Here is a 27687-nt window from a genome sequence, read left to right on the forward strand (position 1 = left end):
ACAAAAACCCCATCGTCGCCTCCACGATCCTCCACAGCATCCACCAGCGTTCAGCTCTCCATACCCCAGACGCTGGAGCGGAAACGCAAATATAGTGCAACCCACCCGCACGCCCAAGCCCTTAATGTGCACATCTCCAGATTGCTTAGCCTGGAGATGCTGCCCTATAGGCTAGTAGAGACCGAGGCCTTTCGCAACCTCATGGCGGCGGCCGCCCCTCGGTATTCGGTCCCCAGCCGCCACTACTTTTCCCGATGTGCCGTCCCAGCCCTGCACCAGCACGTGTCAGACAACATCATCCGTGCCCTGACCAACGCCGTTTCTGACAAGGTCCACCTGACCACGGACACGTGGACGAGTGCTGCCGGGCAGGGCCACTATATATCGCTGACGGCACATTGGGTTAACTTGGTGGAGGCTGGGACCGAGTCTGACACTGGGGCTGCTCATATACTGCCGACGCCGAGGATTGCGGGGCCTACCTCGGTCCAGGTGTTTCAGGCCTACTATGCCTCCTCCTCCTCCCACCCCTCCTCCACCTCCTCCTCCGAACTACCATCCGTGGGCACGGCGCCATCAGTCGGTAGCTCTAGGCACAGCAGCAGTGCCGTCGCTAAGCGACAGCAGGCGGTGCTCAAACTGCTGAGCCTAGGCGACAAAAGGCACACCGCCCAAGAGCTATTACAGGGCATCACGGCGCAGACTGATCTGTGGCTGGCACCGCTGAACCTCAAGCCGGGAATGGTTGTGTGTGACAACGGCCGTAACCTGGTGGCGGCTCTGCAACTCGGCAGACTGACACATGTGCCATGCCTGGCCCATGTGTTAAATCTGATAGTGCAGCGTTTCCTCAAGACATACCCCAATCTGTCTGATTTGCTCACGAAGGTGCGCCGCATCTGTGCGCATTTCAGGAAGTCCAGCCCAGATGCTGCCACTCTCAGGGCAGCGCAGCGCCGCCTCCAACTGCCCGCTCACCGACTGTTGTGCGACGTGCCCACGAGGTGGAATTCAACACTGACCATGTTATCCAGAGTTTACCAGCAGCGCAGAGCGATTGTAGACTGCCAGATGTCAACTTCCACCAGAACTGGTAGTCAGGTCAGTCAGCTTCCTCAAGTCTACAATGAGGAGTGGACGTGGATGTCTGATATCTGTCAGGTGCTGAGTAACTTTGAGGAGTCAACACAGATGGTCAGTGGCGATGCCGCCATCATCAGCCTCACCATCCCGCTGCTTGGCCTGTTGAAAAACTCTCTGGTCAGCATGAAGTCGGAAGCTTTGCGCTCGTCACAAGAGACGGGGGAAGAATATTCCCTTGTTGATAGCCAAAGCACCCTGAGGTCTGTTTCTCAGCGCATATCGGAGGAGGTGGAGGTGGAGGAGGATGAGGAGGAAGAGGAGGAGAATGTTGGCGAGACACAAGAGGGGACCATTGTTGAGTCCTTCACTGTTCAGCGTGTATGGGCAGAAGAAGAGGAGTTGGAGGAGTTGGAGGAGGAGGAAATGGACAGTCAGGCCAGTGAGGGGAGTGAATTCTTACGCGTTGGTACTCTGGCGCATATGGCAGATTTCATGCTAGGCTGCCTATCCCGTGACCCTCGCGTTCAAAGAATTTATTCCAGCACCGATTACTGGGTGTTCACTCTCCTGGACCCACGGTACAAGCAAAATCTTCCCACTCTCATCCCTGGAGAGGAAAGGAGTGTGAGAATGCATGAATACCAGCAGGCCCTGGTGCACAAGCTGAAACAGTATTTCCCTTCTGACAGCGCTAGCGGCAGAGTGCGTAGTTCTGCGGGACAAGTAGCGAGGGAGAGTAGGCGAGCAGGCAGCTTGTCCAGCACTGGCAAGGGTACGCTTTACAAGGCTTTTGCCAGCTTTATGTCACCCCAGCAAGACACTGTCACCTGTCCCCAGTCTCGGCAGAGTAGGGCTGATCTTTACAGAAAGATGGTGAGGGAGTACGTAGCTGACCATACCATCGTCCTAAATGATCACACAGCTCCCTACAACTACTGGGTTTCAAAGCTGGACATGTGGCACGAACTGGCGCTGTACGCCTTGGAGGTTCTTGCCTGCCCTGCCGCTAGCGTCTTGTCCGAGCGGGTTTTCAGTGCAGCTGGTGGCATCATCACCGATAAGCGTACACGCCTGTCGACTGACAGCGCTGACAGGCTGACGCTTATTAAAATGAATAAAGGCTGGATTTCTCAGAATTTCCAATCTCCACCAGGTGAAGGAAGCTCAACCTGAATAATTGATCCACTCCTCCTCCTCCTCATTTTCCTCCTTCTCCTCCTCTTTGTACAGTAAAGCAGAGGAAAATGGCTATTTTTTGACAGGGCCCACTGGCTCTTGCTATAGTACTTCATGCATTTAATTTTTCTGCAGGGCCACCTACCCGGTCCTCTGTTTGAAACAATTTTTGTGAGTGCCACATACAGGCACTCAATCTATTCCATTTTACTGCAGGGCCACCTACCTGCTCCAAACAGAAAGCTAGTGTTTAGCATAGATCCACCTTTAGGGTATGGCATGTTATCACGTCTGGCTAAGATAGCACTATAAAACACTGCGCACACATAGCAAGTGACTGCAGCCTGGGAAATTATATGGAAATACCCCCCGGAGTGAGAGGGTAGTCTGAGAGCGTGGATTACACTCCTAATAGTCCATATTCCCCCTGATACAGATGTGGCCAGGACTTGCTATCTAATCTATCACTGTGTAGCCTCTAACCATACTAAAAAGAGCGCACGCAGCACAGCGAACCTTTCTATACCTACCTGTGTGCAACATAGCGAACCCCTCAATACCTACCTGTGTGCAACATAGCGAACCCTACAATACCTACCTGTGTGCAACATAGCGAAACCCCTCAATACCTACCTGTGGGTTCCTAACTCCCTATTCCACACTTAAAACGTTAACTCATCTCAAACTCCTCACGTTCCTCTCCTTGCTCCGAAGGAAAAATCTACTTCTTTTCCCACCGTTCCAACTTTTAGTTTTTCTTTTGTTTCTACACACTGGGAAAATATTCCTTATGGTTGAAATAAATGATTAATAAAAGTTACATTTTATCAGAATCCTCATTGACATAGGTCGGAGGACGTCCTTGTTGCAGAAATGCAAAGTTTGTAAATCGACTAGAAGCATCACACACATCAGTAGTTTTCTGGATTCCACCATAATTGGGGTCTAATGGATCACAGTGTAACCGCTCTGTCCGTGCAATGCATCTGAGGAGGCGCCGATTGTGTCCTTATGTCTCTCTTGTACATTGTCAGTGTGAACACGGCTTGGCATTGCTGATTTTGTATTGAATTGCACCACACACTAATCTCCTTATGCAGCTCTGCTCCGGCTCATTAACAGTTAACCCGCTGTGGCAGACAGAGCTTTGCTCCAATCATTCCTGGGGCCAGGACTCTGGTATCACATAAATCATCTGCTCATAGTTCAGCGCTGACTATAGATTTGTTGTGACATTAGCTCGTCCTGTCCTGTCTTCTTCTCTGCGTTTTGCACTTCAGCGCATGAAGGGAATGTCACCTAGTTGTCCTCTTACTGTTTAGGGTATGTGAGGCAAACAGGTAGGGAAAGCTGGGCTCTGGGTTTAGCATCAGGACCCACAAGCTGTGTCATTACTCCGTTCCCAGACCCTGCGTTACAGTAACAACTGATAATTGACAACAACGGATCCACAACAGGTTCTCTGGTGACCCGAGAGTCTCAGCTGTCAGGACATGGTGGTCCTCCATGTTGGAGTAGTGTCCTCCATCCTGCAGCAGGTGGGCTCCATGGAGGAGAGGGTCAGAGGGTCTTCTTGTAGGGATCACAGGTAGAAGCTGATGACTCTGTGTCATGATTCACTGCTGCGGGGATTAGACTGCAGCAGGGGATGGAGGTTCTTCATTGTGATCAGAGGGCAGTGACTTACAGATCTGATATTGAGTTATTCAGGCAGGGCGTGACCCCATGGCCCGGCTGATAGTTAGGTCCCTACAGGACGGGGAGGTGCAGGGTGTCACCTGGGTCCTCCGGTGTTTATAACATGAGGACACCCTCCCTGCTCAGCACTCTGCTGCCTCTGCCTCACCTGCTCCACGTAGACCTGCAGATACCTGCACTGGTAAGTCGCTCATGTCCCGGTCCTGGGGTGGGGGCTGCAGCAGTCACATCACCTATAGACGCTGAGGGATCTGCACCAAACTGCAGCAGCAGACGGGGAGACAACTGGTTATTCTTTTCCATAGTAAAATCTAGATGATAACTGATCATGAAAATCCCCCGTAATCACTGAGCAGTGCCGAGACCCTCTGCATCCTCTGACCCCCGACCCCCAACTTACCTCCATCTTATCTCTTATCCGACCTTAACTGAGACCCTCTGCATCCTCTGCCCCCCGACCCCCAACTTACCTCCATCTTATCTCTTATCTGACCTTAACTGAGACCCTCTGCATCCTCTGACCCCCGACCCCCAACTTACCTCCATCTTATCTGACCTTAAATGAGACCCTCTATGTGCTCTGCACCCCGACACCCCCATATTATCTCTTATCCGACCTTAACTGAGACCCTCTTCGTCCTCTGCGTTCTAGCGAAAAGGATAATTTGAACTTTTAGTTTTATATATTTTTTTACTGTATTTCTAGACTCCTGGGGTATTTAACCCTAGGGAGTCTGATCACTTATACAATATACTGCAGCAGGATTGCAGTGTACTGTACATTGACTGCATGTGTGGACCCTGTGTTAGGGTTCAAGCTGTCATAGCAACACATCAGAGGGGGCGCCACCCAGATCCCAGATGGGGGCACCCATGTGTTACCATCACTTGAGTGCCGCCATCGCGTTTCATGTACTTACCTGAAATTTATGCAGCTTTGTGACATGTTGGAAAGGGCATAAAAAGGCATAAACCACCTGCAGCGACATCGGCCGTTATGGTGGGTAATAATGAATGACGATGCAGAACTCATGTTACTACTTACATAATGCGGGTGCAAGGGTTTCTCCCGATTGCTAATGGGTTTCGACCCAAGTTCTTGGGTTTCTATCCCCCCCCCCCTGTATCATCTCTATCTGCTGTATCCTGTATCTTCTATCCCCCCTGTATCATCTCTATCTGCTGTATCCTGTATCTTCTATCCCCCCCTGTATCATCTCTATCTGCCATATCCTGTATCTACTATCCCCCCTGTATCATCTCTATCTGCCGTATCCTGTATCTACTATCCCCTCTGTATCATCTCTATCTGCCGTATCCTGTATCTACTATCCCCCCTGTATCATCTCTATCTGCCGTATCCTGTATCTTCTATCCCCCCTGTATCATCTCTATCTGCCGTATCCTGTATCTTCTATCCCCCCCTGTATCATCTCTATCTGCCGTATCCTGTATCTTCTATCCCCCCCTGTATCATCTCTATCTGCCATATCCTGTATCTTCTATCCCCCCCTGTATCATCTCTATCTGCTGTATCCTGTATCTACTATCCCCCCTGTATCATCTCTATCTGCCGTATCCTGTATCTACTATCCACCCCCTGTATCATCTCTATCTGCCATATCCTGTATCTACTATCCCCCCTGTATCATCTCTATCTGCCGTATCCTGTATCTACTATCCCCCCTGTATCATCTCTATCTGCCGTATCCTGTATCTTCTATCCCCCCTGTATCATCTCTATCTGCCGTATCCTGTATCTTCTATCCCCCCCTGTATCATCTCTATCTGCCGTATCCTGTATCTTCTATCCCCCCTGTATCATCTCTATCTGCCGTATCCTGTATCTTCTATCCCCTCCTGTATCATCTCTATCTGCCGTATCCTGTATATTCTATCCCCCCCTGTATCATCTCTATCTGCTGTATCCTGTATCTTCTATCCCCCCCTGTATCATCTCTATCTGCTGTATCCTGTATCTTCTATCCCCCCTGTATCATCTCTATCTGCCGTATCCTGTATCTTCTATCCCCCCCAGTATCATCTCTATCTGCCGTATGCTGTATCTTCTATCCCCCCCAGTATCATCTCTATCTGCTGTATCCTGTATCTTCTATCCCCTCCTGTATCATCTCTATCTGCTGTATCCTGTATCTTCTATCCCCCCCAGTATCATCTCTATCTGCTGTATCCTGTATCTTCTATCCCCCCCAGTATCATCTCTATCTGCTGTATCCTGTATCTTCTATCCCCCCCCTGTATCATCTCTATCTGCTGTATCCTGTATCTTCTATCCCCCCCTGTATCATCTCTATCTGCCGTATCCTGTATCTTCTATCCCCCCCCCTGTATCATCTCTATCTGCTGTATCCTGTATCTTCTATACCCCCCTGTATCATCTCTATCTGCCGTATCCTGTATCTTCTATCCCCCCCTGTATCATCTCTATCTGCTGTATCCTGTATCTTCTATCCCCCCCAGTATCATCTCTATCTGCCATATCCTGTATCTTCTATCCCCTCCTGTATCATCTCTATCTGCCGTATCCTGTATCTTCTATCCCCTCCTGTATCATCTCTATCTGCTGTATCCTGTATCTTCTATCCCCCCCTGTATCATCTCTATCTGCCGTATCCTGTATCTTCTATCCCCCCCAGTATCATCTCTATCTGCCGTATCCTGTATCTTCTATCCCCCCCTGTATCATCTCTATCTGCCGTATCCTGTATCTTCTATCCCCCCCTGTAACATCTTTATCTGCCGTATCCTGTATCTTCTATCCCCCCCCCTGTATCATCTCTATCTGCCGTATCCTGTATCTTCTATCCCCCCCTGTAACATCTCTATCTGCCGTATCCTGTATCTTCTATCCCCCCCATATCATCTCTATCTGCCGTATCCTGTATCTTCTATCCCCCCCTGTATAATCTCTATCTGCTGTATCCTGTATCTTCTATCCCCCCCCGTATCATCTCTATCTGCCGTATCCTGTATCTTCTATCCCCCCCTGTATAATCTCTATCTGCTGTATCCTGTATCTTCTATCCCCCCTGTATCATCTCTATCTGCTGTATCCTGTATCTTCTATCCCCCCCTGTATCATCTCTATCTGCCGTATCCTGTATCTTCTATCCCCCCCCTGTATCATCTCTATCTGCCGTATCCTGTATCTTCTATCCCCCCCCCTGTATCATCTCTATCTGCTGTATCCTGTATCATCCATCCCCCCCTGTATCATCTCTATCTGCCGTATCCTGTATCTTCTATCCCCCCCCTGTATCATCTCTATCTGCTGTATCCTGTATCTTCTATCCCCCCCTGTATCATCTCTATCTGCCGTATCCTGTATCTTCTATCCCCCCCTGTATCATCTCTATCTGCTGTATCCTGTATCTTCTATCCCCCCCAGTATCATCTCTATCTGCCATATCCTGTATCTTCTATCCCCTCCTGTATCATCTCTATCTGCCGTATCCTGTATCTTCTATCCCCTCCTGTATCATCTCTATCTGCCGTATCCTGTATCTTCTATCCCCCCCTGTATAATCTCTATCTGCTGTATCCTGTATCTTCTATCCCCCCCTGTATCATCTCTATCTGCTGTATCCTGTATCTTCTATCCCCCCCTGTATCATCTCTATCTGCCGTATCCTGTATCTTCTATCCCCCCCTGTATAATCTCTATCTGCTGTATCCTGTATCTTCTATCCCCCCCTGTATCATCTCTATCTGCTGTATCCTGTATCTTCTATCCCCCCCTGTATCATCTCTATCTGCCGTATCCTGTATCTTCTATCCCCCCCCTGTATCATCTCTATCTGCCGTATCCTGTATCTTCTATCCCCCCCTGTATCATCTCTATCTGCTGTATCCTGTATCTTCTATCCCCCCCTGTATCATCTCTATCTGCTGTATCCTGTATCTTCTATCCCCCCCTGTATCATCTCTATCTGCCGTATCCTGTATCTTCTATCCCCCCAGTATTATCTCTATGTGCCGTATCCTGTATCTTCTATCCCCCCCCTGTATCATCTCTATCTGCCGTATCCTGTATCTTCTATCCCCCCCAGTATCATCTCTATCTGCCGTATCCTGTATCTTCTATCCCCCCCCTGTATCATCTCTATCTGCTGTATCCTGTATCTTCTATCCCCCCCTGTATCATCTCTATCTGCTGTATCCTGTATCTTCTATCCCCCCTGTATCATCTCTATCTGCCGTATCCTGTATCTTCTATCCCCCCCAGTATCATCTCTATCTGCCGTATGCTGTATCTTCTATCCCCCCCAGTATCATCTCTATCTGCTGTATCCTGTATCTTCTATCCCCTCCTGTATCATCTCTATCTGCTGTATCCTGTATCTTCTATCCCCCCCAGTATCATCTCTATCTGCTGTATCCTGTATCTTCTATCCCCCCCAGTATCATCTCTATCTGCCGTATGCTGTATCTTCTATCCCCCCCTGTATCATCTCTATCTGCCGTATCCTGTATCTTCTATCCCCCCCCTGTATCATCTCTATCTGCCGTATCCTGTATCTTCTATCCCCCCCCTGTATCATCTCTATCTGCTGTATCCTGTATCTTCCATCCCCCCCTGTATCATCTCTATCTGCCGTATCCTGTATCTTCTATCCCCCCCCTGTATCATCTCTATCTGCTGTATCCTGTATCTTCTATCCCCCCCTGTATCATCTCTATCTGCCGTATCCTGTATCTTCTATCCCCCCCTGTATCATCTCTATCTGCTGTATCCTGTATCTTCTATCCCCCCCAGTATCATCTCTATCTGCCATATCCTGTATCTTCTATCCCCTCCTGTATCATCTCTATCTGCCGTATCCTGTATCTTCTATCCCCTCCTGTATCATCTCTATCTGCCGTATCCTGTATCTTCTATCCCCCCCTGTATAATCTCTATCTGCTGTATCCTGTATCTTCTATCCCCCCCTGTATCATCTCTATCTGCTGTATCCTGTATCTTCTATCCCCCCCTGTATCATCTCTATCTGCCGTATCCTGTATCTTCTATCCCCCCCCTGTATCATCTCTATCTGCCGTATCCTGTATCTTCTATCCCCCCCTGTATCATCTCTATCTGCTGTATCCTGTATCTTCTATCCCCCCCTGTATCATCTCTATCTGCTGTATCCTGTATCTTCTATCCCCCCCCCTGTATCATCTCTATCTGCCGTATCCTGTATCTTCTATCCCCCCCAGTATTATCTCTATGTGCCGTATCCTATATCTTCTATCCCCCCCCTGTATCATCTCTATCTGCCGTATCCTGTATCTTCTATCCCCCCCAGTATCATCTCTATCTGCCGTATCCTGTATCTTCTATCCCCCCCCTGTATCATCTCTATCTGCTGTATCCTGTATCTTCTATCCCCCCCTGTATCATCTCTATCTGCTGTATCCTGTATCTTCTATCCCCCCTGTATCATCTCTATCTGCCGTATCCTGTATCTTCTATCCCCCCCAGTATCATCTCTATCTGCCGTATGCTGTATCTTCTATCCCCCCCAGTATCATCTCTATCTGCTGTATCCTGTATCTTCTATCCCCTCCTGTATCATCTCTATCTGCTGTATCCTGTATCTTCTATCCCCCCCAGTATCATCTCTATCTCCTGTATCCTGTATCTTCTATCCCCCCCCTGTATCATCTCTATCTGCCGTATGCTGTATCTTCTATCCCCCCCAGTATCATCTCTATCTGCCGTATGCTGTATCTTCTATCCCCCCCTGTATCATCTCTATCTGCCGTATCCTGTATTGTCTACCCCCCCCTGTATCATCTCTATCTGCCGTATCCTGTATCTTCTATCCCCCCTGTATCATCTCTATCTGCCGTATCCTGTATCTTCTATCCCCCCTGTATCATCTCTATCTGCCGTATCCTGTATCTTCCATCCCCCCCTGTATCATCTCTATCTGCTGTATCCTGTATCTTCTATCCCCTCCTGTATCATCTCTATCTGCCGTATGCTGTATCTTCTATCCCCCCCTGTATCATCTCTATCTGCCGTATCCTGTATTGTCTACCCCCCCCTGTATCATCTCTATCTGCCGTATCCTGTATCTTCTATCCCCCCTGTATCATCTCTATCTGCCGTATCCTGTATCTTCTATCCCCCCTGTATCATCTCTATCTGCCGTATCCTGTATCTTCCATCCCCCCCTGTATCATCTCTATCTGCTGTATCCTGTATCTTCTATCCCCTCCTGTATCATCTCTATCTGCTTTATCCTGTATCTTCTATCCCCCCAGTATCATCTCTATCTGCTGTATCCTGTATCTTCTATCCCCTCCTGTATCATCTCTATCTGCCGTATCCTGTATCTTCTATCCCCCCTGTATCATCTCTATCTGCCGTATCCTGTATTGTCTACCCCTCCCTGTATCATCTCTATCTGCCGTATCCTGTATCTTCGATCCCCCCCTGTATCATCTCTATCTGCTGTATCCTGTATCTTCTATCCCCCCTGTATCATCTCTATCTGCCGTATCCTGTATCTTCTATCCCCCCCCTGTATCATCTCTATCTGCTCTATCCTGTATCTTCTATCCCCCCCTGTATCATCTCTATCTGCCGTATCCTGTATCTTCTATCCCCCCCTGTATCATCTCTATCTGCCGTATCCTGTATCTTCTATCCACCCCCTGTATCATGTCTATCTGCTGTATCCTGTATCTTCTATCCCCCCCTGTATCATCTCTATCTGCCGTATCCTGTATCTTCTATCCCCCCCTGTATCATCTCTAACTGCCGTATCCTGTATCTTCTATCCCCCCCTGTATCATCTCTATCTGCCGTATCCTGTATCTTCTATCCCCCCCTGTATCATCTCTATCTGCTGTATCCTGTATCTTCTATCCCCCCCTGTATCATCTCTATCTGCCGTATCCTGTATCTTCTATCCCCCCCTGTATCATCTCTATCTGCCGTATCCTGTATCTTCTACCCCCCCCTGTATCATCTCTATCTGCCGTATCCTGTATCTTCTATCCCCCCTGTATCATCTCTATCTGCCGTTTCCTATATCTTCTATCCCCCCCTGTATCATCTCTATCTGCCGTATCCTGTATCTTCCATCCTCCCCCTGTATCATCTCTATCTGCCGTATCCTGTATCTTCTATCCCCCCCTGTATCATCTCTCATCTCTATCTGCCGTATCCTGTATCTTCTATCCCCCCCTGTATCATCTCTATCTGCCGTATCCTGTATCTTCTATCCCCCCCTGTATCATCTCTATCTGCCGTATCCTGTATCTTCCATCCTCCCCCTGTATCATCTCTATCTGCTGTATCTTCTATCCCCCCCTGTATCATCTCTCATCTCTATCTGCCGTATCCTGTATCTTCTATCCCCCCCTGTATCATCTCTATCTGCCGTATCCTGTATCTTCTATCCCCCACTGTATCATCTCTATCTGCCGTATCCTGTATCTTCTATCCCCCCCAGTATCATCTCTATCTGCCGTATCCTGTATCTTCTATCCCCCCTGTATCATCTCTATCTGCTGTATCCTGTATCTTCTATCCCCCCCCAGTATCATCTCTATCTGCAGTATCCTGTATCTTCTATCCCCCCCCCTGTATCATCTCTATCTGCCGTATCCTGTATCTTCTATCCCCCCTGTATCATCTCTATCTGCTGTATCCTGTATCTTCTATCCCCCCCTGTATCATCTCTATCTGCCGTATCCTGTATCTTCTATCCCCCCCTGTATCATCTCTATCTGCCGTATCCTGTATCTTCTATCCCCCCCTGTATCATCTCTATCTGCCGTATCCTGTATCTTCTATCCCCCCCCTGTATCATCTCTATCTGCTGTATCCTGTATCTTCTATCCCCCCCTGTATCATCTCTATCTGCCGTATCCTGTATCTTCTATCCCCCCCCTGTATCATCTCTATCTGCCGTATCCTGTATCTTCTATCCCCCCCCTGTATCATCTCTATCTGCTGTATCCTGTATCTTCCATCCCCCCCTGTTTTATCTCTATCTGCCGTATCCTGTATCTTCTATCCCCCCCTATATCATCTCTATCTGCCGTATCCTGTATCTTCTATCCCCCCCTGTATCATCTCTATCTGCTGTATCCTGTATCTTCTATCCCCCCCTGTATCATCTCTATCTGCCGTATCCTGTATCTTCTATCCCCCCCTGTATCATCTCTATCTGCCGTATCCTGTATCTTCTACCCCCCCCTGTATCATCTCTATCTGCCGTATCCTGTATTTTCTATCCCCCACTGTATCATCTCTATCTGCCGTATCCTGTATCTTCTATCCCCCCTGTATCATCTCTATCTGCCGTATCCTGTATCTTCTATCCCCCCTGTATCATCTCTATCTGCTGTATCCTGTATCTTCTATCCCCCCCAGTATCATCTCTATCTGCCGTCTCCTGTATCTTCTATCCCCCCTGTATCATCTCTATCTGCTGTATCCTGTATCTTCTATCCCCCCCCCAGTATCATCTCTATCTGCAGTATCCTGTATCTTCTATCCCCCCCCCTGTATCATCTCTATCTGCCCTATCCTGTATCTTCTATCCCCCCCTGTATCATCTCTATCTGCTGTATCCTGTATCTTCTATCCCCCCCTGTATCATCTCTATCTGCCGTATCCTGTATCTTCTATCCCCCCCTGTATCATCTCTATCTGCCGTATCCTGTATCTTCTATCCCCCCCTGTATCATCTCTATCTGCCGTATCCAGTATCTTCTATCCCCCCCCTGTATCATCTCTATCTGCCGTATCCTGTATCTTCTATCCCCCCCTGTATCATCTCTATCTGCCGTATCCTGTATCTTCTATCCCCCCCCTGTATCATCTCTATCTGCTGTATCCTGTATCTTCCATCCCCCCCTGTATCACCTCTATCTGCCGTATCCTGTATCTTCTATCCCCCCCCGTATCATCTCTATCTGCCGTATCCTGTATCTTCTATCCCCCCCCCTGTATCATCTCTATCTGCCGTGTCCTGTATCTTCTATCCCCCCCCTGTATCATCTCTATCTGCCGTATCCTGTATCTTCTATCCCCCCCCCTGTATCATCTCTATCTGCTGTATCCTGTATCTTCCATCCCCCCTGTATCATCTCTATCTGCTGTATCCTGTATCTTCCATCCCCCCTGTATCATCTCTATCTGCTGTATCCTGTATCTTCCATCCCCCCCTTGTATCATCTCTATCTGCCGTATCCTGTATCTTCTATCCCCCCCCTGTATCATCTCTATCTGCTGTATCCTGTATCTTCTATCCCCCCCTGTATCATCTCTATCTGCCGTATCCTGTATCTTCTATCCCCCCCTGTATCATCTCTATCTGCTGTATCCTGTATCTTCTATCGCCCCTAGTATTATCTCTATCTGCCATATCCTGTATCTTCTATCCCCTCCTGTATCATCTCTATCTGCCGTATCCTGTATCTTCTATCCCCTCCTGTATCATCTCTATCTGCCGTATCCTGTATCTTCTATCCCCCCCTGTATAATCTCTATCTGCTGTATCCTGTATCTTCTATCCCCCCCTGTATCATCTCTATATGCTGTATCCTGTATCTTCTATCCCCCCCTGTATCATCTCTATCTGCCGTATCCTGTATCTTCTATCCCCCCCTGTATCATCTCTATCTGCCGTATCCTGTATCTTCTATCCCCCCCTGTATCATCTCTATCTGCTGTATCCTGTATCTTCTATCCCCCCCTGTATCATCTCTATCTGCTGTATCCTGTATCTTCTATCCCCCCCTGTATCATCTCTATCTGCCGTATCCTGTATCTTCTATCCCCCCCAGTATTATCTCTATGTGCCGTATCCTGTATCTTCTATCCCCCCCCTGTATCATCTCTATCTGCCGTATCCTGTATCTTCTATCCCCCCCTGTATCATCTCTATCTGCTGTATCCTGTATCTTCTATCCCCCCCTGTATAATCTCTATCTGCCGTATCCTGTATCTTCTATCCCCCCCCTGTATCATCTCTATCTGCCGTATCCTGTATCTTCTATCCCCCCCCTGTATCATCTCTATCTGCCGTATCCTGTATCTTCTATCCCCCCCCCCTGTATTATCTCTATCTGCTGTATCCTGTATCTTCCATCCCCCCTGTATCATCTCTATCTGCTGTATCCTATATCTTCCATCCCCCCCTGTATCATCTCTATCTGCCGTATCCTGTATCTTCTATCCCCCCCCTGTATCATCTCTATCTGCTGTATCCTGTATCTTCTATCCCCCCCTGTATCATCTCTATCTGCCGTATCCTGTATCTTCTATCCCCCCCTGTATCATCTCTATCTGCTGTATCCTGTATCTTCTATCCCCCCCAGTATCATCTCTATCTGCCATATCCTGTATCTTCTATCCCCTCCTGTATCATCTCTATTTGCCGTATCCTGTATCTTCTATCCCCTCCTGTATCATCTCTATCTGCCGTATCCTGTATCTTCTATCCCCCCCTGTATAATCTCTATCTGCTGTATCCTGTATCTTCTATCCCCCCCTGTATCATCTCTATCTGCTGTATCCTGTATCTTCTATCCCCCCCTGTATCATCTCTATCTGCCGTATCCTGTATCTTCTATCCCCCCCCTGTATCATCTCTATCTGCCGTATCCTGTATCTTCTATCCCCCCCTGTATCATCTCTATCTGCTGTATCCTGTATCTTCTATCCCCCCCTGTATCATCTCTATCTGCTGTATCCTGTATCTTCTATCCCCCCCAGTATTATCTCTATGTGCCGTATCCTGTATCTTCTATCCCCCCCAGTATTATCTCTATGTGCCGTATCCTGTATCTTCTATCCCCCCCCTGTATCATCTCTATCTGCCGTATCCTGTATCTTCTATCCCCCCCAGTATCATCTCTATCTGCCGTATCCTGTATCTTCTATCCCCCCCCTGTATCATCTCTATCTGCTGTATCCTGTATCTTCTATACCCCCCTGTATCATCTCTATCTGCTGTATCCTGTATCTTCTATCCCCCCTGTATCATCTCTATCTGCCGTATCCTGTATCTTCTATCCCCCCCAGTATCATCTCTATCTGCCGTATGCTGTATCTTCTATCCCCCCCAGTATCATCTCTATCTGCTGTATCCTGTATCTTCTATCCCCTCCTGTATCATCTCTATCTGCTGTATCCTGTATCTTCTATCCCCCCCAGTATCATCTCTATCTGCTGTATCCTGTATCTCCTATCCCCCCTGTCTCCTCTCTTTCTGCCGTATCCTGTATCTTCTATCCCCCCCCTGTATCATCTCTATCTGCCGTATCCTGTATCTTCTATCCCCCCTGTATCATCTCTATCTGCCGTATCCTGTATCTTCCATCCCCCCCTGTATCATGTCTATCTGCCGTATCCTGTATCTTCTATCCCCCCCAGTATCATCTCTATCTGCCGTATCCGGTATCTTCTATTCCCCCTGTATCATCTCTATCTGCCGTATCCTGTATCTTCTATCCCCCCCCTGTATCATCTCTATGTGCCGTATCCTGTATCTTCTATCCCCCCCTGTATCATCTCTATCTGCCGTATCCTGTATCTTTTATCCCCCCTGTATCATCTCTATCTGCCGTATCCTGTATCTTCTATCCCCCCCTGTATCATCTCTATCTGCCGTATCCTGTATCTTCTATCCCCCCCCTGTATCATCTCTATCTGCCGTATCCTGTATCTTCTATCCCCCCCCTGTATCATCTCTATCTGCCGTATTCTGTATCTTCTATCCCCCCCAGTATCATCTCTATCTGCCGTATCCTGTATCTTCTATCCCCCCCTGTATCATCTCTATCTGCTGTATCCTGTATCTTCTATCCCCCCTGTATCATCTCTATCTGCCGTATCCTGTATCTTCTATCCCCCCCTGTATCATCTCTATCTGCCGTATCCTGTATCTTCTACCCCCCCCCCCTGTATCATCTCTATCTGCTGTATCCTGTATCTTCTATCCCCCCCAGTATTATCTCTATGTGACGTATCCTGTATCTTCTATCCCCCCCCCTGTATCATCTCTATCTGCCGTATCCTGTATCTTCTACCCCCCCCCCTGTATCATCTCTATCTGCTGTATCCTGTATCTTCTATCCCCCCCAGTATTATCTCTATGTGCCGTATCCTGTATCTTCTATCCCCCCCTGTATCATCTCTATCTGCCGTATCTGGTATCTTCTACCCCCCCCCTGTATCATCTCTATCTGCTGTATCCTGTATCTTCTATCCCCCCCAGTATTATCTCTATGTGCCGTATCCTGTATCTTCTATCCCCCCCTGTATCATCTCTATCTGCCGTATCCTGTATCTTCTATCCCCCCCTGTATCACCTCTATCTGCCGTATCCTGTATCTTCTATCCCCCCCTGTATCATCTCTATCTGCTGTATCCTGTATCTTCTATCCCCCCAGTATCATCTCTATCTGCCGTATCCTGTATCTTCTATCCCCCCCTGTAACATCTCTATCTTCCGTATCCTGTATCTTCTATCCCCCCCTGTATCATCTCTATCTGCCGTATCCTGTATCTTCTATCCCCCCCCTGTATCATCTCTATCTGCCGTATCCTGTATCTTCTATCCCCTCCTGTAACATCTCTATCTGCCGTATCCTGTATCTTCTATCCCCCCCTGTATCATCTCTATCTGCCGTATCCTGTATCTTCTATCCCCTCCTGTATCATCTCTATCTGCCGTATCCTGTATCTTCTACCCCCCCCTGTATCATCTCTATCTGCCGTATCCTGTATCTTCTATCCCCCCCTGTATCATCTCTATCTGCTGTATCCTGTATCTTCTATCCCCCCTGTATCATCTCTATCTCCTGTATCCTGTATCTTCTATCCCCCCTGTATCATCTCTATCTCCTGTATCCTGTATCTTCTATCCCCCCCTGTATCATCTCTATCTGCCGTATCCTGTATCTTCTATCCCCCCTCTATCATCTCTATCTGCCGTATCCTGTATCTTCTATCCCCCCCGTATCATCTCTATCTGCTGTATCCTGTATCTTCTATCCCCCCCTGTATCATCTCTATCTGCCGTATCCTGTATCTTCTATCCCCCCCTGTATCATCTCTATCTGCTGTATCCTGTATCTTCTATCCCCCCCTGTATCATCTCTATCTGCTGTATCCTGTATCTTCTATCCCCCCCCTGTATCATCTCTATCTGCTGTATCCTGTATCTTCTATCCCCCCTGTATCATCTCTATCTGCCGTATCCTGTATCTTCTATCCCCCTCGTATCATCTCTATCTGCCGTATCCTGTATCTTCTATCCCCCCCTGTATCATCTCTATCTGCCGTATCCTGTATCTTCTATCCCCCCCTGTATCATCTCTATCTGCCGTATCCTGTATCTTCTATCCCCCCTGTATCATCTCTATCTGCCGTATCCTGTATCTTCTATCCCCCCTGTATCATCTCTATCTGCCGTATCCTGTATCTTCTATCCCCCCTGTATCATCTCTATCTGCCGTATCCTGTATCTTCTATCCCCACCTGTATCATCTCTATCTGCCGTATCCTGTATCTTCTATCCCCCCCCGGTATCATCTCTATCTGCCGTATCCTGTATCTTCTATCCCCCCTGTATCATCTCTATCTGCCGTATCCTGTATCTTCTATCCCCACCTGTATCATCTCTATCTGCCGTATCCTGTATCTTCTATCCCCCCCCCCCCGGTATCATCTCTATCTGCCGTATCCTGTATCTTCTATCCCCCCCCTGTATCATCTCTATCTGCCGTATCCTGTATCTTCTATCCCCCCCTGTATCATCTCTTTCTGCCGTATCCTGTATCTTCTATCCCCCCCTGTATCATCTCTATCTGCCGTATCCTGTATCTTCTATCCCCCCCTGTATCATCTCTATCTGCCGTATCATGTATCTACTATCCCCCCCTGTATCATCTCTATCTGCTGTATCCTGTATCTTCTATCCCCCCCTGTATCATCTCCATCTGCCGTATCCTGTATCTTCTATCCCCCTCGTATCATCTCTATCTGCCGTATCCTGTATCTTCTATCCCCCCCTGTATCTTCTCTATCTGCCGTATCCTGTATCTTCTATCCCCCCCCCTGTATCATCTTTTTCTGCTGTATCCTGTATCTTCTATCCCCCCCTGTATCATCTCTATCTGCTGTATCCTGTATCTTCTATCCCCCCCTGTATCATCTCTATCTGCTGTATCCTGTATCTACTATTCCCCCTGTAGCATCTCTATCTGCTGTATCCTGTATCTTCTATCCCCCCCTGTATCATCTCTATCTGCCGTATCCTGTATCTTCTATCCCTCACCTGTATCATCTCTATCTGCCGTATCCTGTATCTTCTACCCCCCCCCTGTATCATCTCTATCTGCCGTATCCTGTATCTTCTATCCCCCCCTGTATAATCTCTATCTGCCGTATCCTGTATCTTCTATCCCCCCCTGTATCATCTCTATCTGCTGTATCCTGTATCTTCTATCCCCCCCAGTATCATCTCTATCTGCCGTATCCTGTATCTTCTATCCCCCACTGTATCATCTCTATCTGCCGTATCCTGTATCTTCTATCCCCCCCCTGTATCATCTCTATCTGCCGTATCCTGTATCTTCTATCCCCCCCAGTATCATCTCTATCTGCCGTATCCTGTATCTTCTATCCCCCCTGTATCATCTCTATCTGCCGTATCCTGTATCTTCTATCCCCCCCTGTATCATCTCTATCTGCCGTATCCTGTATCTTCTACCCCCCTGTATCATCTCTATCTGCTGTATCCTGTATCTTCTATCCCCTCCTGTATCATCTCTATCTGCCGTATCCTGTATCTTCTATCCCCCCCTGTATCATCTCTATCTGCCGTATCCTGTATCTTCTATCCCCCCCTGTATCATCTTTTTCTGCCGTATCCTGTATCTTCTATCCCCCCCTGTATCATCTCTATCTGCTGTATCCTGTATCTTCTATCCCCCCTGTATCATCTCTATCTGCTGTATCCTGTATCTTCTATCCCCCTCGTATCATCTCTATCTGCCGTATCCTGTATCTTCTATCCCCCCCTGTATCATCTTTTTCTGCCGTATCCTGTATCTTCTATCCCCCCTGTATCATCTCTATCTGCTGTATCCTGTATCTTCTATCCCACCCTGTATCATCTCTATCTGCTGTATCCTGTATCTTCTATCCCCCCTGTATCATCTCTATCTGCTGTATCCTGTATCTTCTATCCCCCTCGTATCATCTCTATCTGCCGTATCCTGTATCTTCTATCCCGCCCTGTATCATCTTTTTCTGCCATATCCTGTATCTTCTATCCCCCCCTGTATCATCTCTATCTGCTGTATCCTGTATCTTCTATCCCCCCTGTAGCATCTCTATCTGCTGTATCCTGTATCTACTATCCCCCCTGTAGCATCTCTATCTGCTGTATCCTGTATCTTCTATCCCCCCCTGTATCATCTCTATCTGCTGTATCCTGTATCTTCTACCCCCCCTGTATCATCTCTATCTGCTGTATCCTGTATCTTCTATCCCCCCCTGTATCATCTCTATCTGCTGTATCCTGTATCTTCTATCCCCCCTGAATCATCTCTATCTGCCGTATCCTGTATCTTCTATCCCCCCCAGTATCATCTCTATCTGCCGTATCCTGTATCTTCTATCCCCCCTGTATCATCTCTATCTGCTGTATCCTGTATCCTCTATCCCCCCCTGTATCATCTCTATCTGCCGTATCCTGTATCTTCTATCCCCCCCTGTATCATCTCTATCTGCCGTATCCTGTATCTTCTATCCCCCCCTGTATCATCTCTATCTGCCGTATCCTGTATCTTCTATCCCCCCCTGTATCATCTCTATCTGCTGTATCCTGTATCTTCTATCCCCCCCCTGTATCATCTCTATCTGCCGTATCCTGTATCTTCTATCCCCCCCTGTATCATCTCTATCTGCTGTATCCTGTATCTTCTATCCCCCCTGTATCATCTCTATCTGCTGTATCCTGTATCTTCTATCCCCCCCTCCTGTATCATCTCTATCTGCCGTATCCTGTATCTTCCATCCTCCCCCTGTATCATCTCTATCTGCTGTATCTTCTATCCCCCCCTGTATCATCTCTATCTGCCGTATCCTGTATCTTTTATCCCCCCCTGTATCATCTCTATCTGCCGTATCCTGTATCTTCCATCCTCCCCCTGTATCATCTCTATCTGCTGTATCTTCTATCCCCCCCTGTATCATCTCTATCTGCCGTATCCTGTATCTTTTATCCCCCCTGTATCATCTCTATCTGCCGTATCCTGTATCTTCTATCCCCCCCTGTATCATCTCTATCTGCCGTATCCTGTATCTTCTATCCCCCCCAGTATCATCTCTATCTGCTGTATCCTGTATCTTCTACCCCCCCCTGTATCATCTCTATCTGCCGTATCCTGTATCTTCTATCCCCCCCTGTATCATCTCTATCTGCCGTATCCTGTATCTTCTATCCCCCCCTGTATCATCTCTATCTGCTGTATCCTGTATCTTCTATCCCCCCCTGTATCATCTCTATCTGCCGTATCCTGTATCTTCTATCCCCCCCTGTATCATCTCTATCTGCTGTATCCTGTATCTTCTATCCCCCCTGTATCATCTCTATCTCCTGTATCCTGTATCTTCTTTCCCCCCCTGTATCATCTCTATCTGCTGTATCCTGTATCCTCTATCCCCCCCTGTATCATCTCTATCTGCCGTATCCTGTATCTTCTATCCCCCCCCCTGTATCATCTCTATCTGCTGTATCCTGTATCTTCTTTCCCCCCCTGTATCATCTCTATCTGCCGTATCCTGTATCTTCTATCCCCCCCTGTATTATCTCTATCTGCCGTATCCTGTATCTTCTATCCCCCCCTGTATCATCTCTATCTGCTGTATCCTGTATCTTCTATCCTCCCCCTGTATCATCTCTATCTGCCGTATCCTGTATCTTCTATCCCCCCCTGTATCATCTCTATCTGCTGTATCCTGTATCTTCTATCCCCCCCTGTATCATCTCTATCTGCCGTATCCTGTATCTTCTATCCCCCCCTGTATCATCTCTATCTGCCGTATCCTGTATCTTCTATCCCCCCCTGTATCATCTCTATCTGCCGTATCCTGTATCTTCTATCCTCCCCCTGTATCATCTCTATCTGCCGTATCCTGTATCTTCTATCCCCCCCTGTATCATCTCTATCTGCCGTATCCTGTATCTTCTATCCTCCCCCTGTATCATCTCTATCTGCCGTATCCTGTATCTTCTATCCCCCCCTGTATCATCTCTATCTGCTGTATCCTGTATCTTCTATCCCCCCCTGTATCAACTCTATCTGCCGTATCCTGTATCTTCTATCCTCCCCCTGTATCATCTCTATCTGCCGTATCCTGTATCTTCTATCCCCCCCCTGTATCATCTCTATCTGCTGTATCCTGTATCTTCTTTCTCCCCCTGTATCATCTCTATCTGCCGTATCCTGTATCTTCTATCCCCACTGTATAATCTCTATCTGCGGTATCCTGTATCTTCTATCCCCCCCTGTATCATCTCTATCTGCCGTATCCTGTATCCTCTCTCCCCCCCTGTATCATCTCTATCTGCCGTATCCTGTATCTTCTATCCCCCCCCCTGTATCATCTCTATCTGCTGTATCCTGTATCTTCTTTCCCCCCCTGTATCATCTCTATCTGCCGTATCCTGTATCTTCTATCCCCCCCCCTGTATCATCTCTATCTGCTGTATCCTGTATCTTCTTTCCCCCCCTGTATCATCTCTATCTGCCGTATCCTGTATCCTCTATCCCCCCCTGTATCATCTCTATCTGCCGTATCCTGTATCTTCTATCCCCCCCCCCTGTATCATCTCTATCTGCTGTATCCTGTATCTTCTATGCCCCCCCCCTGTATCATCTCTATCTGCCGTATCCTGTATCTTCTATCCCCCCCTGTATCATCTCTATCTGCTGTACCCTGTATCTTCTATCCCCCCCTGTATCATCTCTATCTGCTGTATCCTGTATCTTCTATCCCCCCCCTGTATCATCTCTATCTGCTGTATCCTGTATCTTCTACCCCCCCTGTATCATCTCTATCTGCTGTATCCTGTATCTTCTATCCCCCCCTGTATCATCTCTATCTGCCGTGTCCTGTATCTTCTATCCCCCCCTGTATCATCTCTATCTGCTGTATCCTGTATCTTCTATCCCCCCCTGTATCATCTCTATCTGCTGTATCCTGTATCTTCTATCCCCCCCCTGTATCATCTCTATCTGCCGTATCCTGTATCTTCTATCCCCCCCTGTATCATCTCTATCTGCTGTATCCTGTATCTTCTATCCCCCCCCTGTATCATCTCTATCTGCCGTATCCTGTATCTTCTATCCCCCCCCTGTATCATCTCTATCTGCCGTATCCTGTATCTTCTATCCCCCCCCCTGTATCATCTCTATCTGCCGTGTCCTGTATCTTCTATCCCCCCCTGTATCATCTCTATCTGCTGTATCCTGTATCTTCTATCCCCCCCCTGTATTATCTCTATCTGCCTTATCCTGTATCTTCTACCCCCCCCCTGTATCATCTCTATCTGCCGTATCCTGTATCTTCTATCCCCCCCCTGTATCATCTCTATCTGCCGTATCCTGTATCTTCTATCCCCCCCCTGTATCATCTCTATCTGCCATATCCTGTATCTTCTATCCCCCCCTGTATCATCTCTATCTGCCGTATCCTGTATCTTCTATCCCCCCCCTGTATCATCTCTATCTGCCGTATCCTGTATCTTCTATCCCCCCTGTATCATCTCTATCTGCTGTATCCTGTATCTTCTATCCCCCCCTGTATCATCTCTATCTGCTGTATCCTGTATCTTCTATCCCCCCTGTATCATCTCTATCTGCTGTATCCTGTATCTTCTATGCCCCCTGTATCATCTCTATCTGCCGTATCCTGTATCTTCTATCCACCCCCTGTATCATCTCTATCTGCTGTATCCTGTATCTTCTATCCCCCCTGTATCATCTCTATCTGCCGTATCCTGTATCTTCTATCCCCCCTGTATCATCTCTATCTGCCGTATCCTGTATCTTCTATCCCCCCCTGTATCATCTCTATCTGCTGTATCCTGTATCTTCTATCCCCCCTGTATAATCTCTATCTGCCGTATCCTGTATCTTCTATCCCCCCTGTATAATCTCTATCTGCCGTATCCTGTATCTTCTATCCCCCCCTGTATCATCTCTATCTGCCGTATCCTGTATCTTCTATCCCCCCCTGTATCATCTCTATCTGCTGTATCCTGTATCTTCTATCCCCCCTGTATCATCTCTATCTGCCGTATCCTGTATCTTCTATCCCCCCCTGTATCATCTCTATCTGCCGTATCCTGTATCTTCTACCCCCCCCCCTGTATCATCTCTATCTGCTGTATCCTGTATCTTCTATCCCCCCCTGTATAATCTCTATCTGCCGTATCCTGTATCTTCTATCCCCCCCGTATCATCTCTATCTGCCGTATCCTGTATCTTCTATCCCCCCCTGTATCATCTCTATCTGCCGTATCCTGTATCTTCTATCCCCCCTGTATAATCTCTATCTGCCGTATCCTGTATCTTCTACCCCCCCGTATCATCTCTATCTGCTGTATCCTGTATCTTCTATCCCCCACTGTATCATCTCTATCTGCCGTATCCTGTATCTTCTATCCCCCCCGTATCATCTCTATCTGCCGTATCCTGTATCTTCTATCCCCCCCTGTATCATCTCTATCTGCCGTATCCTGTATCTTTTATCCCCCTTGTATAATCTCTATCTGCCGTATCCTGTATCTTCTATCCCCCCCTGTATCATCTCTATCTGCCGTATCCTGTATCTTCTATCCTCCCCCCTGTATCATCTCTATCTGCCGTATCCTGTATCTTCTATCCCCCCCTGTATCATCTCTATCTGCCGTATCCTGTATCTTCTATCCCCCCCTGTATCATCTCTATCTGCCGTATCCTGTATCTTCTATCCTCCCCCCTGTATCATCTCTATCTGCCGTATCCTGTATCTTCTATCCCCCCCTGTATCATCTCTATCTGCCGTATCCTGTATCTTCTATCCCCCCCCCTGTATCATCTCTATCTGCCGTATCCTGTATCTTCTATCCCCCCTGTATCATCTCTATCTGCCGTATCCTGTATCTTATATCCTCCCCCGTATCATCTCTATCTGCCGTATCTTGTATCTTCTATCCCCCCTGTATCATCTCTATCTGCTGTATCCTGTATCTTCTATCCCCCCCCTGTATCATCTCTATCTGCCGTATCCTGTATCTTCTATCCTCCCCCGTATCATCTCTATCTGCTGTATCCTGTATCTTCTATCCCCCCCCCTGTATCATCTATATCTGCCGTATCCTGTATTTTCTACCCCCCCCCTGTATCATCTCTATCTGCCGTATCCTGTATCTTCTATCCCCCCCTGTATCATCTCTATCTGCTGTATCCTGTATCTTCTATCCCCCCTGTATCATCTCTATCTGCTGTATCCTGTATCTTCTATCCCCCCCTGTATCATCTCTATCTGCCGTATCCTGGATCTTCTATCCCCCCTGTATCATCTCTATCTGCCGTATCCTGTATCTTCTATCCCCCCCGTATAATCTCTATCTGCCGTATCCTGTATCTTCTATCCCCCCCAGTATCATCTCTATCTGCCGTATCCTGTATCTTCTATCCCCCCCCCCTGTATCATCTCTATCTGCTGTATCCTGTATCTTCTATCCCCTCCTGTATCATCTCTATCTGCCGTGTCCTGTATCTTCTACCCCCCCCCTGTATCATCTCTATCTGCCGTATCCTGTATCTTCTATCCTCCCCTGTATCATCTCTATCTGCTGTATCCTGTATCTTCTATCCTCCCCTGTATCATCTCTATCTGCCGTATCCTGTATCTTCTATCCTCCCCTGTATCATCTCTATCTGCCGTATCCTGTATCTTCTATCCCCCCCCTGTATCATCTCTATCTGCCGTATCCTGTATCTTCTATCCCCCCCGTATCATCTCTATCTGCCGTATCCTGTATCTTCTATCCCCCCCTGTATCATCTCTATCTGCCGTATCCTGTATCTTCTATCCCCCCTGTATCATCTCTATCTGCTGTATCCTGCATCTTCTATCCCCCCCTGTATCATCTCTATCTGCCGTATCCTGTATCTTCTATCCCCCCTCCTGTATCATCTCTATCTGCCGTATCCTGTATCTTCTACCCCCCCCTGTATCATCTCAATCTGCCGTATCCTGTATCTTCTATCCCCCCCCCTGTATCATCTCTATCTGCCGTATCCTGTATCTTCTATCCCCCCCTGTATCATCTCTATCTGCCGTATCCTGTATCTTCTATCCCCCCCCCTGTATCATCTCTATCTGCCGTATCCTGTATCTTCTATCACACATAGTCACCTGAACAAGAGCGTCAGAGACATTCACCTGAACGAGAATGTCAGAGACAGTCCCTGGAATGAGAGTGTCAGAGGCAGTCACCGTAATGAGAGTGTCAGAGACAGACAGTCACTGATAAAATTGTTTATAAAAAAAGGGACGGTTAGTGACAGAGATGAGACTACAGATACATATAAAATATTATTTGTTAACCCGTTCTATTTTGTTATAGCTAAAAGCAGTTATTTATTATCACTGGCAATGCAGGGAGCTACAGCTAGTGTATATATGTCCAGACCAGACGACACCAGAGTCTGGGATCAGTTCAATGCATCATGTCCAAGTCCCCTCCATTCCCTTCCCCCCACCAACCTAACACCTACACCACAACACTAACTTGGGATAGAGTCACATTTTTGAGCCCTGAAAGCTGTATGCCCAGATGGACTCCCAGCTGACAAGTCGGCCAACCGAGCAACCACCGGTCCCGGCCACCCAGGCCTCTGAATCCTCTTGTCTCCCATTCCTGGAAGAAAGGCCAAAACCATCCCCTACAGGAGTATACCCACGGAGGAGCCCATCCCCTGCAGGAGTATACCCACGGAGGAGCCCATCCCCTGCAGGAGTATACCCACGGAGGAGCCCATCCCCTGCAGGAGTATACCCACGGAGGAGCCCATCCCCTGCAGGAGTATACCCACGGAGGAGCCCTCTCTTTCCAGAGGTTAGAAACATTGATCTTAAAGGAAATCTACCATCAAAAATTTCATCTTGATAAACCATGGACACTTACTCATAGATCCAGGCACCGTGACTGTGGGAATCTTCTTACATTTGTTATCCATGGCCTCGTTCCTGATAAAATCAACTTTTAAAATATAATAATTAGCCAGAGGGGTTCTGGAACCTGATCCAAGGACAGCAAGTACCCCTTCCAGTTACCAGCCCTGCCCTGCTCCACTGCCTCCCGGACACAAAGCATAGCACTAAATGTACTGCGGCCTGGAACAGAGCAGTGCTGGGTCCCCGAAAGGAGCCGGGGCACAAACTGCACCAGCCAATTAAACAGCACCTTTGCCAAAACCTTTCTGTCCGTATTTAGAAGCGCTATGGGCCGCCAGTTCTCAATACGAGATCGGTCCTTACCCTTTGACAGGATGATCAGGGCTGACCTCCTCATTGACTTCGGCAGAGCGCCCGAGGAAAGACACTCATTGAATACCTCAGTCAAGAGAGGAACCAAGGCGTCCTTAAATGTCTTATAGAACTCAGATGTTAAGCCATCCGGAGCCGGCGATTTCTTGAGGGTGAGCCCTTCAATCTCCCGGCTGACTTCCTCCTCCCTAATCCTTTAGTGATGAGTCTACTCCTGGCTCAGAGACAGTTTCAGCCAGGAAAGCCGACATCACATCCCGATCTAGATCCTTCCTGCCCAAGAGGTGCGAGTAGAAGGATCTGACGACCTCCAGGATTAGAATAGTTGCATAATCTCTATTATTACATCTGTGGGGCTGCTCTGAAGGGGCTGGCGAGGGCTGTTACACCCTTTATGTACAGGTATATGGTGCGTTACACCCCGGCAGGTAACATGTGATCAGATTCTGTTCTGAGGAGCTCACAATTTTTACTTGTTCCATTGTAATACCTATACTATGACATTGGGGGTGCCATACACAGGACATGGTGCACCCTATAGAAGAGGTCATCTATGGGTTGTGACCTTCCATGGTCCTGACTGGCTTCTTCCTTTCCTCTTCCAGTTCCCATCCAGCAGCCATGGCCTATCTCCTGAGCGCCATCCGCAGGATCATCGACACCTTCCACCGCTACAGCTGCCGCAGCGGCCCTTGCGATAAACTGGACAAGGCGCAATTCAAGAGCCTCATCCAGACGGAGTTTGCAGAAGTGATTGAGGTAAGATCCTACATGGAGGTTCCCAGCACTTTGTGCTTCGGAGCTGCTCGTGAAGCAGAGGCGTCTTTTTTGGATTTCCATGAATTACAATGAAGGATAGACCCGGGAGGGAGTGGCTATTACTAGACAGGTCCGCTCTACTTCTTAGATCCTGTGTTTACTGCCTTCTGCCCCTCAGGGAATGATTAAAGAACAACTGTAAAGTATAAAAACTTTTGCCTGGCTCTGCATTAAGCTAAAATAAGCAATTCTCTAATTTACACTCATGAACCACCTGCAGCCACTTGCCTGCTAGCAGGGCTTTTACCTTGTCCCCCTGGCTGCTCTCCCTGCCTTTGTTATCGTGGTCGCCATGGGAATCCATATCTGTAGCTGGAGCGGAG

At 47.8% G+C, this 27687-nt stretch overlaps 1 protein-coding gene across 1 annotated transcript in view; it reads left to right on the top strand.

The window, feature by feature from the left end:
• Positions 1-4025: 4025 nt before the first annotated feature.
• The window catches only part of LOC140069131 (protein S100-A1-like), a 35366-nt gene continuing 11704 nt past the window's right edge, over positions 4026-27687 (top strand). The window contains exons 1-2 of the mRNA XM_072114494.1: positions 4026-4138; positions 27151-27304. Of these exons, the coding sequence (XP_071970595.1) occupies positions 27167-27304 (138 nt within the window). The 5' untranslated portion in view covers positions 4026-4138; positions 27151-27166. The remainder of the gene's footprint in view (positions 4139-27150; positions 27305-27687) is intronic.

Source organism: Engystomops pustulosus, chromosome 7 (assembly GCF_040894005.1).
Source record: "Engystomops pustulosus chromosome 7, aEngPut4.maternal, whole genome shotgun sequence".
Taxonomy (NCBI): domain Eukaryota; kingdom Metazoa; phylum Chordata; class Amphibia; order Anura; family Leptodactylidae; genus Engystomops; species Engystomops pustulosus.